The sequence below is a fragment of the Primulina huaijiensis genome, chromosome 18 (genome assembly GCF_012295235.1).
Source record: "Primulina huaijiensis isolate GDHJ02 chromosome 18, ASM1229523v2, whole genome shotgun sequence".
NCBI lineage: Eukaryota > Viridiplantae > Streptophyta > Magnoliopsida > Lamiales > Gesneriaceae > Primulina > Primulina huaijiensis.
Genome location: NC_133323.1, coordinates 3,673,077 through 3,691,224, shown reverse-complemented (window position 1 = coordinate 3,691,224; position 18,148 = coordinate 3,673,077). Strand labels below are relative to the sequence as shown.

Below are 18,148 nucleotides of genomic sequence, written 5' to 3'. Positions count from 1 at the left end.
TTCCTGATTTTTCTTTTATTTTAAAATAAAAATTTTCGAATAAATGAAAATAATTTTTTTTTCTCTACTACTTATGTAGAATATCAAGTATATATTCTACTCAAATGTCTTATAAATTTATATGATATAGTAAAAGGTTATTTGAATAAACTTATTTGTTGGGTACAATAATTGATCATGTTGGGTAAAGTAATTGAAATGTTGTGTTTGAGCTGTTGTACTATTTAAAATATTTGATTTGTATTGTTATCATAATCTATAGGTTTTGATAAAACAGTAAACGCTTGAGCCTACAATTGGTATCAGAGCCAAGATCGCGACTTTGATTTTCAATGATTGCAATTGATGCAATTATTAGGAGATAGAGTGTTTGGTACAATAATTGTCCACGATGGGTAGGCGCTTGAGCTGTTTTATGATTTAAAGATTTGACGTACTATCAGTTATATCTTTTGGTAAAGCGACTGTAAAGCTAGAAGAAACATGTATCAATTTTTAGTTTTGAATCNAAAAAAAGTTTTCACGTATTATTTGTATATCATATTAAAAATAATTATGAATCCTAATTTTTATTATTTTGAGTTGTTCTTTGTTATGAACAATCATTGTGAATAAATTGAATTTGAAAATTCTTATATCTATGTATATAACATATTAATATATCAACCTAAGTCCAGGTAATAAAAAACTACAAAATAAACTTATATATTCATCTTCAATGTACACAAATTATATAGTAAAGATATATGACAATTAAGACAATGAAGTAGAATATATGCTCATATATAACAAAATATATAGACAAGAAAAACAATAAATAAAAATATTTTTCTAAAAATAAATATTTTTTTATAACTTTTTACAGTGAGTTGGAGAAGATAAAAGAGCAAAATTATTAACTCTTTTGGGTAACACAAAAAAATAGAAATAGAAGAAGTGTTTGTCATACAATGAATTCAGTTTCTAAATTAAATGTATACTATAAGGTTATATTTACCGTTCAAACTTTATAAATACAATGAATTTTTTCAAGATAAGGGTACTCAAATGTTCTCTTTAAGATATTTAAACAATTATAAAAATTAAATATATTATTTTTCTGGAGTTAATACAAATATGACATTAGTAATTTGATTGTGCTAATTATACTTATGAGTTAATATGAAATATTAAAATAAATGTCATAAGAGTCAGTAAAAAGATGATTTATTGTCAAAAATATTATTATTATAAATTGCAAATAGATGACAACATTTAATCAATATTTATTTAAATCAATCCAACATTACTTTTTATGTGATGATAGATTGTTATAATAATTAGGGGTCACTACAAGAAAAACGCCCAACAACAACGCATATACAACAACGGTTTTTGTGAAAAACCGTTGTCGTATAGTCTTTAACAACGATTTTAGTGAAAACCGTTGTCGTAGGTAAGTTTTGACAACGGTTTTACAAAACCGTTGTCTTTTAGGGGGTAAAAGACAACGGTTTTCATAAAACCGTTGTCTTTTAGGAGGTCAACGACAACGGTTTTCTAAAAACCGTTGTCTTTTAGCGTTTTTTTAAGGCAAAAGACAACGGTTTTAAGAACCGTTGTCTTTTGCCGTGTTTTTTTTATCAATCGACAACGGTTTTCAAAAACCGTTGTCGATTGGCGTATTTTTCAGACAAACGACAACAGTTTTGAAAAACTGTTGTTGAATTTAGCGACGGTTTTGATTTAACCGTCGCTAATTTAGCGACGGTTATATTAAGACCGTCGCATGTTTAAATTTAGCGACGGTTGTTTTTACACCGTCGCTAAATTAGCGACGGTTTTATTAACCCCGTCGCTAAATGTAGCGACGGATTTAAACAAACCCGTCGCTAATTTTAAATTAGCGACCGTTTAGAAAAAACTGTCGCTAAAATGACCGACAGTTTTCAAATTTGCGACAGTTAAATAAAAAACCGTCGCCAATTCTCTATAAATAGCCACATTCTCGGTCCATTTTCACAACATCACTTTACAACACTTACACGATTTTAGTTTCCATTTTGAGTAAATTTTTTCGCTTTAAATTTTTCTGTGTTAGTTAAAATCATGAATATTGTTAGCATAGTCAATGAATATTGTTAGCATAGTCAAATTATAAGCATTTTTTTTAGATTTATTAAAAGTAATTTTTTTTATTGTAATGAAAATAATTGCGACGGACATTATTAATAACTGTCGCTAAAATCAGCGACGGACTTAATGGTAATCTGTCGCTAAATTTAGCGACCGTTTATAAAACCGTTGCTAATTGGCGACGATTTGTTTAAAGTCCGTCGCTAGCGACGGCTAAGAAAAAACCGTCGCTAATTAAGCTACAACAACGGATAAAATCCGTTGTTGTAGAACGGACTTTCAACAACACCCTCAGTTACAACAGTTTTTAAAGGCCTACGACAACGGATAAAATCCGTTGTCGTTTAGCGTTTTTCTTGTAGTGGGTGAGCATTCGGTCGGTTCTGTTACCGACCGAACCGAATTAGTCATAACTGGACCGAATCGAAATATTTAGCAATAACCGAACCGACCGAATTAATTTTCATAACCGATGAAAATCGAATCGAATTAAAATCGGTTAATTAGGTTGGTGACCGAATTAACCGATTAGTTTTTTAAAAAATTTTGTGATTTAACTTTAATTATATATGTAATTTTTTTGAACACTACAATCTATACAAATGCATAAAAACATAAAATCACAAATTTTTCTTTATAATTAGGGCTGATTTTAAAATTAAAAATTAAAAAATATATTAAAATTGATAAATAATAAAAATTTATTAAATAATAGTATTTATTATATTGGTTAATTCGGTTAGCCGATTTCAAAATTTTGACAACCGTAACCGAATTGAATTAACCGATATAACCGAATTTTTTTTATTTGAAAATCGAATTTCTGAAATAACCGAACCGAATTTTCGAATTGACTCGGTTCGGTCGATTAATTCGGTTTAACCGAGTTTTTGTTCACCCTAATAATAATGTGTAGTTTATATGTTATCAAGTATAAGTGTCTAATAAATTAAAGGTGACTAGAAAAGTAAAAGCATCCAGTAGAAATTTTTGTCAATTTACATGAAAGAGAATAATAATCAAACAACATTGTAAATAAAAAATTGCATATCATTGATCGAAAAAAAAGATTGTAATAATTGAATATTATAATAAATTATATGCATTATTGAGATAATATGACAAATAACAAAAGAAAACAATATGATAAAAAAGATATAAAAAAAGTTTTAGTAGTCCAAATATTTTTTTAAAATTTAAAAAATAAGTTTTTTTCCAAATTAGTTACATATGCTCATTAACACGAATTTTCAAAATTTACAATACTATTATCATTGTCTTTTGTTGAGTTAACTAATTTTATTTCAAATTATAACTATTTTAACATATGTTTCTCACGTGCAATGCACGTACATTATTTCTAGTATATATATGTGTGTGTGAGAGAGAGAGAATTATAGACAAAAGATATCATGTTTAAAAGTATTTAAGATCTTGAAAAATGGTAAAATAAAGGAAATAAGTTCACTTTTCTTCCCATAATTATTCATAAATAAATATTAACTTTATGTGATATTCATTTCATCGACAAAGTTTTAAATCCACCAACACACTTGCGACTCCAGAAGTAAACTCTCAAGAGAAAGTGTCATAAAATGCAACTGGATAATTTGATATTTGATACTTCTATGATTTTTAAACTGATTCAATTATTTTTACGATGACATTTTCAGATACGGCAAAAACTTGTCTGAGTCTCACGGGTCGTATTTTGTGAGAAGGATCTCTTATTTGGGATATCCATGAAAAGTATTACTTTTTATGCTAAGAGTACTACTTTTTATTGTGAATATTGGTAGGGTTGACCCGTCTCACAGATAAAGATTCGTGAGACCGTCTCACAAGAGACCTACTCTTCAGATACAGAGAATAAAAAACCTAGTTAGAAACAAAAAAGATACAAATATATTAATATCAAATGGTTTCTGCAAATCCGTTGTAGTGCAGTTGCTTAGGATACTTGACTCTCACCCGATAGACCTGGGGTTCAGGCAAGGGCAACGGATTGTCTTTTTCTGCCGTTCTATATAAGACACTCCAAATTTTCTGCATGGAGCACTTGATTGTATCCCAATTCCAACTGAGAGAGAGAGAGACCAAAGTGCAGAAGCTCTTCCTCAACTTTCCAGTAGGTGATTGGTGTCTTGGAGCACCTTGAACTCTGTATCATTTGAGTACGCTTTTGTGAGCATGTCCGTGCGCGCTCATAGTGAAAGGTTTTGCAAAAGGTGTGAATCTAGTGTTGGTATCCGGCATTAGGATTACAAAGGATGATGCAATGAAATGTTTCCAGGTAAAATATGAGGCCGTTGTTTCCAACAAAGCATCAAACATTGTTGTTCAAGGCAAGCTATGAATTGAATAAATTATTTCCAAATAAATTGACTGCAAGGAAACAATGATCTAGATTTGGGTGAAATTATTGGTTACATGTCACAACAAAAAACTCAGACGCATTCCCACAAGTCAACGACCAAAAATTGCAATAAAACAATGAAACAATTGAAGGCATGCGTTTATTCTTAATGCAGCAGCCACAAAACAAAGTTAACCAAAAAAAGAAATGAAAAAGAAAACAAAATACTCTATGATCTGATTAGGAGCTCAACAAGTTCACTTTTCTTGAGTTTTGAGTAACCCTTGATTCCTTTAGATTTTGCTACTTCTTTCAATCGAGTAAGATTCATTCCCTCGAATTTCTTGGATATCTCAATGTTTCCATCTGTTGCTAGCGAAGTTTCACTTTTAGCTTCAACTGTGTCTCTTGGGCTTGATACAAATGGTATCGGGGACTTTTTCACGAAAGTTGATGGGTGCCTAGAGAATTCTGAAGGTGGCGGCAGCGGCAATGAAGGTGATTCCAAGCTCAATGTTGATGAATCTTCAGATGTTATTTCGTTCTTTTGTGAATCTTTTTGGGGAGATGGAAATTTACTCCCTTTCTTGCCTATTGTTTTCCCTATGAGAAAATTAATTCTAAATTCAAAACAAATGACCAAACACAGAACCTCCCATCAAGATGGAGTTATCAAGTAAAGGTGCATAACTTAAGATGCAAAATTAAAGAGTTACGGCAGCAAGGAAGGGGAACATTCCGTACAACTTTCCAAATCAACTTCACAACAAATCATAGAGTTGTATTAAGCTCAAAGGCATTCCCAACTTTTGAAGAAGTGAAAGCCATTTAAATGGGGTTGTCGTCGGTTTCTAAAGATGTTAGCAATGTTACAACTCCCACAACTTTTATATTTTGCTATTTGAAAAGCCGCCATGCATAATAAATTACTAATATTTGGAGTTGAAGTTTGCAAGGACTGCCAAATTTACTAGTTTCCCTGAACTTAAGTCTTGAAATGACAAATCCCTTCACCCTGTGTAAGGTTTTCAATTAAAATTTAGTTGCCAGCATCAATGTAAACACAACACTTGACTGTCTGACCTTTCCCTGGAGTCCTTGATTGGAAAAGAGCCTCCAACATTGCTTCAGCAGAGGGCTTGTCTTCATCTAACTTTGAAGCGCTCTTCTTGGAGTTCAGAGACTCCCCTTTAGATATCGAGGACTGTATTCTCTTAAAAACGGCTAGGATCTCTTCTTTGTTAGGCGACACGGGCTTTTTATTGTCAACCGGTTGCGAATTATCCCCTGTTCCACCTCCTTTATTGGCCTTTCCAGGGAAAGGATTCTTCTGAGGCGGCTTTTCTCCTTTGTTTCCATCAGCTCGTATGCTGGAAACTGAAAGTTTATCTGCTATTTCTGCCAAATTGAACAAGCTGCATCAAGAAATTTTACCTCAGCCTGATGTAAACAAAAGGTTAGTTTTCGAGTGCTTGTACGCAAATGCTTAGAGAGGCAGGAAAAGTACGAAGCTACATTTTTCTGAAAAACTATTTCGCATAATTTCGTCCCAATCCGGTAACTGTGTACTTGCCATGGGTCTGCCCCCTATAGATAATCAACATGGCCAGAAACTACGGTAATTGAAAATGGATTCTAAAGTGAATTCACTTATAACCCAAATTTTTTTAAAAAAACAAAGAACTAAAAAAAACAAACGCCAAATACAATACAACAAGAAAAACGCAGATGGAAATCAAGTTTAACTTATAAAATCCAAAACGATCCAATGCATGAACACAATATTCCTGTATCTCCCAAATGCGATAAGTCAACTGCCTTTTTCCCAGAAAACGAAAAATTATTCAGTTCCACAGTAAGGGACATAGACCCATCAACCGAATCGCACAAATATCGGGGGAAATACAAGGTTCAAATCCTTTGACAGCAAATAAAATCAATGGAAGATTCAAGATTGTACCTTTGAAGGAAAAGAAGGGCTTTCCCAATTTGTGTCCGTTCAAGATAGGAAAATATGGTGAGCAAAGAAGAGAATTTGAGTACAAAACAGTTGCACTCATAATTTTTTTATCCCTATACTTTCTGGATAACGCGAGAGTCAAGTGTCAAGAACAAGATAAGATCCAAAATGAAATTGGTAATCTGACATATTCTATCCAGAAATTTGGATTTTAAAAGCTCATGAAATGTCAAAGATGATAACATTTCTTGAGATTTTATTTTATAATCTTCAAAATTAATCATTTCCATTGTTTTTATTAACAATTTAATGATATTAATAATGATAACGATAATGTGATAGTAACAGTGATAGTGATAATCAATAATTATCAATTATTATGCTTAATTATGATAAATAATAGTAAAAATTTTTAGAGATGGTATTTTTTGAGATAGTTCACGAGTCTATGTTTATGACACATAAATAATAGTAAAAATTTTGTGAGATAAATCTTCGATCCGGCTCAATTATGAAAAAATATTATTTTTTATATTAAAAATATTATTATTCATAATAATTATAGATCAAGTTAACATGTCATGCTACACCATCTCAAAATAGATTTACCCAAACCTTTACTGCTAATGCAAATCGATGTCATCTTATTGGTATTAGTATGAATCCAATTACACTTATAATTATGCCTAACATGTGAAAGTTATCAATAATGATTATTACATATAACTAATTATAACAACTACCCACCATCGTAAGCTAAAAAAACTGAACTGACTGAACTCGAGGAACAATGTGAATATGAGTGAGAGAAAAAATTGATGAATTTGAAGATGAAAACATTTAGAACATTTAGGCAAGTACTTATAATAATATATGTTTTTTTTATAGATTTTTTATAAAATGTTTTAAAATTTTTTATAAATAAATATGTATTTAGACAACTATTTTATAAAAATATTTTTACAGATTAAAATGTGTATGAACAACTATTAAAAAATGATTTTATATTTAAAAATAATTAAGTACGTGTTTGGAATTATTCTATAAAACTTTTTAATTCTCGTTTAACTCACAATTTTTTATTTAAAAAAATCTCTCAATTTTTTTTTTTTATAAATTATACTAGGAAAACAATTTGTTTAAAAAAATATTTTTTTTACAAAAATCTTAATCAAACAAATATTTTAAGTTTTTCACTTAAAAAACACTAAAAACTTTTTAAAAATATTTTTCCTAACAAAGTTCTATTTGAACAAGTACTTTAAAAACGTTTTTAGGGTTTTATAAATGAAAAAACTTAAATTTTGTGTTTTGACAATATTTTTGTAAAAATTTTATGAAATTTTATGAATGTTGGTTATTCACATCTCATTTACCAAATGTAAACAATATTTTTTTTAACACAAAAATTCTTGTGAGACGGTCTCATGGATCAATTTCGTGGGTTAAATATCTTATTTGAGTCATCCATGAGAAAATATTAATTTTTATGTTAAAAGTATTACTTTTTATTGAGAATATCGGTAAGGTTGACCTATTTCACAGATAAAGATTCGTGAAACCGTGTCACAAGAGATCTATATATATATATTTTTTTTTATGAAAAACACTATCGGGTTCCCGGAAATGTTGCCATGGGCTCGAAGACTTGACTATTTTGGTTCCTTTCTAGGTATTTTAGTATTCTTTCCGCACATATCAGACTCCGTCAGCATAAAACGCGAGATCACTAACCATATATGCCTTCTACAAGCAGAGAAATACTTGCTGCAGGAAAATCACATGACGTAATTATATTTGTGTTCCAGCACAAGTGGAGACGAGGTTAAAAAACATATGGCAGTTCCGCATTGAAATATTCATCTCCAATTTATGTACCATTTAAGAGATGCAGATACTAGCTGCGAATACAAACCGTTCACACAAGTGAGAAACCAAACACCAGTGACACCATCAAAAGTAATATAACACAATCTCACAATATCAATATCTTGTGGAAATGAGTCGACCAGTAACCTTTGTTTCAACGATGGTCGAGCTCATAAAATACACACATTAAAAAGGACATCAAATTCAAAGAGTTCATTTCAAACCCGCAAACTAAAACATCAGCAAACACAGCATAGAAAATTGTTTCATGTGCAAGAAGCCCCATCTCAAGACTCAAAATGCTTGGCTTTCCAGCAGTTTCAGACTCTAAGGCTCCGCACTGATACACCTTATGGTATAAACCTTCACTACACTGGATGTGTCGCAAACAACTAGGTTTTCTGAATCAGAAGGACTGGTGCAGAGCCAATTGACCTGAGCAAGTGAAAACCAATCAGAACAATGTCATGATAACCGAAAAAAAAAGCAAGTCCTTGACAATCAAATGACCAAGGAGAAGATTGTGTTCACCCACCTTTTTTTTCAGATTAATGTTCAAGCGAAGAAGTTGGTTCCCATGGTTACCCAGACCATCCTCGTAAGCTTTTGACCAATCCCACAGCTTTATAGACTTATCATTCCCACCTGAAATGATAAACTTCCCTTTCTCTCCAAACGTAGAAAAGGTCCTGATAGATTCAATTACAAATACAAGATCCTTTACAACAATTAGATTTCGACAAACAAGTACAACACCAGTGTATAGCTTACACGGAGGATACAGCAGCAGTGTGTCCGCCCATTGAGTAGTCTAAATGCAGTCCTCTATCAATTCCATCTTGATCCTGGGAACCAGAAGCTTCATCATCTTTTGATGTTGACTTAGATTTAGTTCCTAGCTTAGGCTTTACTGAAATTTTGGATTTAAGTGGGGCCATAAGCTCTGTATCAATATTGAGTATACTGACGACACCGTCACCCTTAGCCACTGCACAGATCTTTCCAACTTTATCCACCATGTCTACTTCAGGAACTGCTAGACCATGGATAAAAGCTGGGTTTAGACACTGTCCTGCATCACCCTTATTGCCTGTATCAGGTATTTAAATTACAAATGTTAATGAAGAAACAAAGAAGAAAAACAAAGAACATGGAGAACAGATGAGGACAACACATAGGATGAATCTATACCCATGTCCATAATTTTATTCGGTCGTCCTTTGGAGAAGTCCCACAGCACAAGTTTCGAATCAAGACCGCCAGATATGACTGCAACAACAACCACAAACAAAAATAAAATGAAATAACAGACAACACTGATGTATTAAACATTGCATAGCAACTAAAAGTTAAAACATGAATGTTTAGCAACCAGAATACCATATTATTCAACTGAAATGATACTCAAGACAGTACATGTCTAGAATGATGCAGCACAGATAAGACACATAGAATTCTAATCAAAATACAACACAAAAACGATAGTGAGATACTTAAAGACTAGGATTTGTCCTGCCTGCGCGTAGGTGTCCGGAAGGTTGAACAAATAGTCAAATGCACCATACATCAGCTCATGCACATAAACAAAATTTACCTTCCCAATTCTTCCAAGGAAGAAACTGAACAGTGCTGCAAATCTGAAGACAGAAAATGTTACAAAAGTTCTCAAAGAATTTGAAAATAAAAAACAATAAAAAATTAAAACCATTAAGTAATGATATAATAAACATCGAAGGGACATCAACCTTGAGAGAAGTTAAGGGTCAACAAGCTTTCCATAAGATCAAGAGATCAGAACACTGCATCTATCGTTTGAAGGGAAAATAAAAATCCCATAATAAACAGACCAAATAAACTGAAACCTTCTGACAGAAATACATCTAAAAATATCTTATGAAAAGAAGCATACGCTCTTGTGGCCAGCTCTTAGAGTTTTGAACATGCAGTGTTGTTGGATGTCAATGATCTGCAACAAAGCAAGAGTCATTCTCTCAGCCACAGCTCCCTAAACATTGCAGATGGCATACTCCTGTGATGGACGTAAAACCTCTCTGACAAATAAAACTACCTTCACATCTCCAGTATCATCTGCCGCAGCAAGGAACGGCGACTTTGAATGGAAAGCAATCTTCAATTGCGCAAGTGACACATCCAAAACAACAGGTTCGCGTATGATTTAGTTTCATGTACTAGAAAAATAACTAGATTGTCTACATCAACATGGATAGATAAAAATTCAGATAAGAAAGCCGATGGTTTACTACGTAGATATAGCGAATCATGAATCAAAGTAAAGCTCAACAAAACCCCATCATGAAATTCAACTCTTTCTTTTCTCTTTCACTTCAGACCAAGTATACAGTTTATCCCCGTAACAGAAGTGCAGAAAAATTTCACCCCAACAAACGATGTCATGAAAAAAAAATCAAATAACACAAAAATTCATAATTTATACCTGATTTATCTCATCCTTGTTATAGTTGTAGCATTCAAGTTGCTTCAATGAATCTGTCTTTAATGACGACAATCAATGAATTAGTGCCATTGCTAGCATCTGGTGTGCGACAAGATATAAAAGTTTTAGAAAGCAAAATACGCAATTCGCATAGCTAGTATATTTAAATCAAATGCATATTATTAGTAGAATGCACGAGGGGCAGTTAAAAAATTACCTTTGTAAAAGAGAATGTGCGCAAAAATCTTAGTATATTAATGAACAAGCCAGAACACAAACAGAAGTAAGATATATGGCTCAAGAAATCACAGTATATTTTTTAAAATTTCGAGAAAACATTGCAAAAACTATTTGACATGGTCAAATCAACGTACACAGCATACCATATGCAGATCAAAACACTTGACTTCATTGCCAGCAGAAACATAGATGATATCTTCATTCCCTGTGAATGGAACACAGACATAAAATCACAATCACGAGAAGGCTGCATGGCAATTCTCCAACAAAACATATTTCTCATAAACTGTGTCAACAAAACATATTTTTAATATTGTTGATCAATAAAAAAATGTAATCTCGAGTACTCATAATGTAGATGGAAGTGACAGATAGTGAACTTTATCAGGAAGCTTCTCAAATGTACATCATCAAATAAAATTTTTCTTTCAACCTATACTAACAAAAACATTAACTCGATGAAATTCTTCAAAAATTCCTTGACCTAAACAATAGCTCTTTATAAGTGCAGGAATCAAAAAATAGGCAAATTTCCCAATTGCAGTGCACAATCTCATTACAATAAGCCCTACATCTAGTTGAAGTTGCAAGAAACCATGAAAAACATATGGGCCCATTAGATATTTCATAGTGATACAGAATATAAATCAGTCTCTGAAGAAAGGTCGACAAAACCAGTAAAACATAGGAAAAACGTAAGGGAAAGTACTAACCTGGTTTGAAACATAACGATGAAACAGGAATTCCATTCGCTACATCCATCTTAAACAACACATCTTTGCACCGTAAATCAAACCAGCAGACGAAACCATCCTGTTGTTGCACATAAAAATCAATCAAGAGACTAAAAACTCTGTATATAATCAACAAAATGAAAATAGATCCAAAAACGCTAACATGTTTCTCAAAATCGTAACTTTGTGTATCATTCTCAAGAAAATTAAAAATAAACACAGAAAAACACGCATGCTTCCGATTAGTTTGAGTAGAGAGAGAACGTTAAGTACCTCTCCGGCAGTGGCTATAATTCCAGGGCGGAGGCGAGAAGCGATACATGAAGTGGCGGCAGCTGAGTGGCCTCGCAATCTTCTTGGTTCCATCGCTACGGGTCGGAACCTAGAATCCTACCCCTTTCTCGATCTTCTAAAATCTAACCCGAACCCAAATTACAAGTTTGGCCCAAATGAATCCGTATATACGTCCTACGATATTAAATTTATTTTGTAAATAAAACTAAATCTTGAATTATAAACTATTTCTATTTATATGTACGACGGTGTTTTCAAATAGACAAAAAATTGTGTGAGACGGTTTCACAGGTCGTATTTTGTGAGACGGATCTCTTATTTGGATTATCTATGAAAAAGTATTACTTTTTATGCTAATAATATTACTTTTTATTGTAAATATCGGTAGGGTTGACTCGTCTCACAGATAAAGATTCGTGAGACCGTCTCACTAGAGACCTACTCTTTAAAATATTAAGATATTATCTTTATCATTATATCTTCTAAATTTAATTAAAAACAAATAATGCTAAATGAACAATCATATATCACTATATTGATATTTAGAATCATTATATTTTAAAATTTTAATTCAATAAATTACGATATTTTTACTAAAAAAAATTCTCTCTGTTTTACAGTTTGAATAAAAAAAATTTAGAGAAAAAAATATCAATTCGATAAATATTAGTTTCAATTTATTTATAATGTGTGTCATGCTCCAAAATAAAAAGATGATTCGTGAATTAACATTTTATAATGCATGAGTTTATGTTTTTTACATTATTGATATTTGACGATTTTGAAGAATCAAGTAACATGTTATAATTTTATTTTTGGTTGATGAATGAAAGTAATAAAAAATAACATTATATATTTGACTTGAAAAATAATTTATTTTTTTGTTACACAATAACTTTCAAAAATGTGGATTGATCTACAAATTAGATATTTAGATGCTTTAATTTAGACCAATTCTTATCACAATTGTAAAACAAAAAATATTAAATGCAATTACATCTTTTAAAAAATTGTTGGAAAAAAAATACGACAATTGTCATGCAAATTATCTTTATGTAGCAGCACTGTGACCATTGTCGCCCAATTTAATAGACTTCACTTAGCATAGAGCTCACTCTTTCTTTTTGAAGAAGCATAGTTTTTAATAAGTTTCTGCAAAAATGATATTCCGATACAGAAAATTATTTAAGCCGAAATATTATAAAAAAACGATGGAGAAACATAAATTTTCTTAAAATTTTCATATGAGATTCGATTTTTATTTAACACTTTCCAAAATNCGAACAATACAGAATACAATAATCAACAAGAACACAAACATTTACGTTGTTTACCAAATATAGGCCACGTCTAAGGAGCTACTGCAAATCTTTTATAACAGGATTAAATATTACAAATGTTTACACTAAAAAAGAAAATATTTTTTCTGACTCTCACAAAAGAACATCACGTACAACACTTTGCTCTCTTTTAATTAAGAAGCTTGAAAATTTCTTGGATTCGGTATGATTGAAATAAAGTGGTAAGCTACCTATTTATAGATGTGAAAACATGTTTCAAATGCGTCGAAATTTCTTCTGCCGCCTACCTTCATTAAATCCAGTTGATCTCACTTGGAATCACGTCTTCACATCATCAATACAACAAGCAGCTCATATCTCTCCATTTATACTTGCACTCCAACACAACTTCAGTTTGTCAATTGTTATAGCTTTCGTGAGCGTATCGTTGGATTCTTACTTCCAGGAATCTTCTCACTCATCAAGACTCAATCTTCCAGTACTGATATGATGCAATGGTACCGAAACTGTATATGCTTCGTTCTTGCATGATAAATAGGATTTTTTGCTAAATGAATAAAATTAAGAATGTCACGGCGTAAGTGCTACCCTCAAGCTTGTGATCCAGTTCTTCCAGAAAATATATCAACAATATCATCTCCTCCATAGTTTGTGCATCCACCACGTTATGTACCACGATTTTCGTTAGCATCAATCGTATTTCACCTGACACTTGTCGGTCAAGGAGCTCTGAGTAATCATTCTCCATCTTTTTCGTCTTCTTTCCTGATAGAGGTTGATACTTGCTAAATATATCATCTCTAATATGTAACTGCCAGAACGTGAAATCTGTATCGTCTAACTTGTAGATTCCTGGTTTCGATCCATCATATCCGGCAATCGCTTCTCTAGCCGTGACAGAAAATCTCAAAAAATCTTTTCTGATGTGAAAGATCAAACAAAGCTGCAACCACAAAGCAGACTCAAAATTTTATGAATTTACAACAAGACTTTGATACTAGTTGTTGGGGATTGTACCGATATCGATCATGATGATGATATAATACCAAAAATACGGAATAAAATAATAAACAAAACACAAAAATTTACGTAGTTCATCTAATATAGACTACGTTTACGGAGTTACTGTGAACATTTTATATCAGAAAGAAATATTATAAGTGTTTATAATAAAACACCCAAACGCGCGTCAAAATTTCTTCTGTCACCCATCTTAATTAAATCCAATGGATCCCACCTTACTTAACAGTCACTATAAATATATATATTTCCAGCTGATATGCTTGTATAGATGCATTACGGGACAAATCTCCTTTGGCGGAAATTAAAGATTGTTTAATCTGCTGCAACCATGTGCTAACAAATCATAAGCCAAAATGCTTACAGATATTAAGCTTCTGCCAGAGGAGTTATTGCCCAGAAATGCATGATTACATCTGATAACTAGCTGCCTCGATAAAAAAAAAATTTTGAAGCCCCAAGTGTATATATAGTGTTCTTGGGAATCAATCTGGCAAATTCACAGCATCAAATATTCCAATCTTGCATGTCTGAATACCATTTTTTTTAACCGGAAACCTTCGGTTACCATGCTTGATCGAGTATGTGAGTGAGATATTCTTCTAACAAAAAGAACTATACCTTTTTTCGTACAAAAGGTATATTATATGGGAACTGGGAATAAACCTTGGAGTTTGGTGCATCCAATGATCCAATAAGCATGTTCGATAGCTTAAAATCGACTCGAAGGTTCGAGCATTTGGTACATACCCATACGAATATCTATCTTGGAAGCTCTCAATTATAAGTATTTTAATACGTACGTACGACCTGTATATTTTGAAATAATTCTTTGTGCTATGTGTGTGTGTGTGTGTGTGTTTGTGAATGTCCTAATTTGTATGGCCGTACTCATACTTTCTGGGAAATCTTGATTTACTTCTATTACAAGATATGTCGCAGGTTTGTTATGGAGCTTAATGTTCAAGAAACGTAGAATTTAATTTGTGTGATCCTTTACATTTAAAGAATTAAAGACAAGTAACATGGGTGATGAAAATCACAACTAGCTACTTGCTATTTAATCTTATATTTTATTTAATTAACATTGCTTTGACGTACATGTGTGTGTGTGTGTGTAGGCACGTTTGGAAATTCGGAAAAGTTAAGAATTTAATATTTATAGTTGTATCTGTTTCGTAGATATGGGAGATGATTCCACAATACTGCTCGAATAGGTGGAAGATATAATTCGGGACTCGGAATTAATTTGACAGTGGCTGACAATTAACCTAAAGTTAACCTAACTACTCTATATTTTTGCTGTGTCTTTAAAAATAAAAATTAAATGGGTTTTTTAAAAAAAATAAAAATAATAAATTGCATTAAAAGGGCAGGTGACTCCTTTGTTCTTCTCTACTGGGAAAGTGAAATCAGAATGGGTCTCGGTTTATGTTTTTTCACAAAAATCGAATTGTATAGCATCAATTTAAAAGAGAAATTCTCCGCGAAAATTGTCTTAGCATATGCCATTCATTTCCCCGGCATATCCTAAATTTAGTTGCCCATTAACATTAAATTTATGCTAAAACAAGAGGGTGCATATTTACGTAAAATTTAACATTTACAAGGTGCATGCACAATTTATAAGTAAAGGGCTACCATTTTAGAGCTATATAAAAACCNATCATGGCCATTTAAGTGCCATCACCTATCTTAAATTCACATCGATCGAATTAATTATGGAATTAATGCGCATTAAATTTGAACGATCACGTAAATTAAAACAGCATATCCATGGAACAAAACGGAAGTGCATGCATGAAGAAAAGAAGCTTCATCCATACATACAGCATGGCCCCGACGCCGCCCAGTATATAAAGGTAAAGAGAAACTAAAATATAGAGATTTGATTTCGGAAAAAGAATTTGACTTGAAATTTGATTTAAAACTGATACTCTAAAAAACTTATTAAATATTTAGCTTAATTGCCATTTTTTATGATAATATATATTGTAAGTAATTGCCATGTTTTTATGATAATATCTATTATAAGACATAGTTTGGTACACATGATACGATAAACATGTGATATATAATATAAGGATAAGTTAAAGATAAATAAGATGCATGATATTATATTTAATGTTTGGTATGATTTTAATAAGAGTGATTAAATTTATATATTAGATTGTAATGACAAAATTAACCTTATCATAATAAATTTTATAATTTCAAAGTTATTGCTTGAGTTCATATTTCTTATCTGTTCATGCACCAACAGTATTTGCATGATTTATTTATTTTTACCTAATTTTATATATTATATAATATGATAATTGAGCACTTGATTTTGTAAGTCAAGTCAAATATCAATTTTTAAGGTTAATCGAGTGATACTAATGATTTATTGAGATTTATAAAAATCATTTATATAATTATTTCGAGTTCATTTATATAATTATCATATTATATAATGTATAAAAATAAATAAAAATATTTATTTGATTTTAATTTCTACCTATTAGCAGATATTTATAAAAATCATTTATATAATTATCATCTAGTGATACTAATTTAGAACTTGATCATATATATGATTTTTATATATCAAGGGCAATTAAGTCGTTTGTGGTGTTTTTTATCATTAAATTAAAATTATCACACCTAATAGAAGGTACATTTTATCCTTTTAAAAAATTATTTATTAAGGGCTCATGATATTATGATGGGCTTTTTAAAATGGTACCAAACGTGGGATAAGGAGGATTATTTATCATTCCCACCTTATCCCATATACCAAACTATGTCCAAGTAGATTTGTTTGTAAATTTAGTAAAATCTCACCAAAATGCATTTGCCAAAAATATAATTATATCATATAAGTAGCAGCCCTATGTATAAAATGTTTAATAATAAATATATAATGAATATGTTAATAAATATGAAGTCTTTTCTGATTCTTTTTAAAATTCAAGTTTGAATCCGATGTATTTGAAAATATAAACTACATTTAAAGATTTGCATTGTCATTTCATTTAATTTTGATTACGGTTTTAAATTTTGTGTTACTTTTATATATTACTTTCTTTCTACTATATAAATATAAATTTTTTATATAATATTATGTTTTCTAATTTTTTTAGTGAAGATGTCATCGTGAATTTTCGGATATAGATTTTTCGTAAATTGATATTATTATGTATCTTAATCAGAACTTTAGTATACATATATTTTAACATGATCTCAAAACAAATTAAATTTTTAATCAAAATTTTTTAATCTAATAAACGACAAGAATTTTTATTTTTGAAAAAAAATTATTTATCCTTTAAAATTTTGATAGACAAAATAATATATGATTTTTTAAATATATTTTTGCATTTTTGTCGAATCGTGGAAACAATGGCAATCTTGATTTTGACGATAGCAAATTTTTTTTTGTACGTTTCTAACATATTTATTTAAGTATGTAGTTGCGAAATATCATGTTGTGAGATTTGACAAGTTGGGACTCCAATGAATTCAAAGTGAAAATATGGCGAAGTGAAGTAATTAGATGATATCTCACAAACAAATTATCTGAATGACTAACTACCAAAATGGTTGGAAACCAACTCCAGAAATCATATATACTTCAGTTCGGTCGAATGAATTCGGTAGTTATCGAGTCGAAATGGTGGTTGCAAGATCCAACCAGTCAAACATCCTCGAGTCGGACGGCTCGATAGACTAGCTTTGTTATTTTTGTCATATATCTTATCTCGATTATTGTAATGGAACGATTCAACATGTGTTGTAAATTAAATAGAGAAAATAGTCAAT

General features: G+C 31.2%; 2 protein-coding genes across 3 annotated transcripts; both read right to left on the bottom strand.

Moving 5' to 3' along the window:
* Positions 1 to 4,496: 4,496 nt before the first annotated feature.
* On the bottom strand, positions 4,497 to 6,658 carry LOC140965209 (uncharacterized). Its single transcript, XM_073425331.1, has 3 exons — positions 6,432 to 6,658; positions 5,555 to 5,869; positions 4,497 to 5,074 (listed from the first exon to the last, which is right to left on the bottom strand). The coding sequence occupies exons 1-3, from the start codon at positions 6,529 to 6,531 to the stop codon at positions 4,701 to 4,703; spliced, it is 789 nt and encodes a 262-aa protein (XP_073281432.1). The 5' UTR covers positions 6,532 to 6,658; the 3' UTR covers positions 4,497 to 4,700.
* A 1,733-nt stretch (positions 6,659 to 8,391) lies between these two features.
* On the bottom strand, positions 8,392 to 12,173 carry LOC140964984 (uncharacterized). Of its 2 annotated transcripts, XM_073425003.1 has the most exons (12): positions 12,003 to 12,173; positions 11,709 to 11,808; positions 11,139 to 11,200; positions 10,756 to 10,812; positions 10,369 to 10,428; positions 10,210 to 10,266; positions 9,895 to 9,937; positions 9,492 to 9,569; positions 9,219 to 9,390; positions 9,072 to 9,104; positions 8,836 to 8,989; positions 8,392 to 8,735 (listed from the first exon to the last, which is right to left on the bottom strand). In XM_073425003.1, the coding sequence occupies exons 1-12, from the start codon at positions 12,093 to 12,095 to the stop codon at positions 8,628 to 8,630; spliced, it is 1,017 nt and encodes a 338-aa protein (XP_073281104.1). In that variant the 5' UTR covers positions 12,096 to 12,173; the 3' UTR covers positions 8,392 to 8,627. The 2 variants fall into 2 exon arrangements, with proteins under 2 accessions (XP_073281104.1, XP_073281103.1); XM_073425002.1 differs by having other exon boundaries at positions 9,072 to 9,390; positions 12,003 to 12,171.
* Between the last annotated feature and the right edge of the window lie 5,975 nt (positions 12,174 to 18,148).

Bases quoted from the DNA above. Each gene is read 5' to 3' on its own strand.
- LOC140965209 (XM_073425331.1), bottom strand. From the start codon at position 6,531: ATGAGTGCAACTGTTTTGTACTCAAATTCTCTTCTTTGCTCACCATAT. The intron at 5,870-6,431 runs GTACAATCTTGA...TCAATTTGGCAG, and splicing joins GCCCTTCTTTTCCTTCAAAG to AAATAGCAGATAAACTTTCA. The intron at 5,075-5,554 runs GTCAGACAGTCA...ATTTTCTCATAG, and splicing joins ATCAAGGACTCCAGGGAAAG to GGAAAACAATAGGCAAGAAA.
- LOC140964984 (XM_073425002.1), bottom strand. From the start codon at position 12,095: ATGGAACCAAGAAGATTGCGAGGCCACTCAGCTGCCGCCACTTCATGT. The intron at 10,267-10,368 runs GTAGTTTTATTT...GCTTTGTTGCAG, and splicing joins ATGATACTGGAGATGTGAAG to ATCATTGACATCCAACAACA. The intron at 8,990-9,071 runs GTAAGCTATACA...TGAATCTATCAG, and splicing joins ACTGCTGCTGTATCCTCCGT to GACCTTTTCTACGTTTGGAG.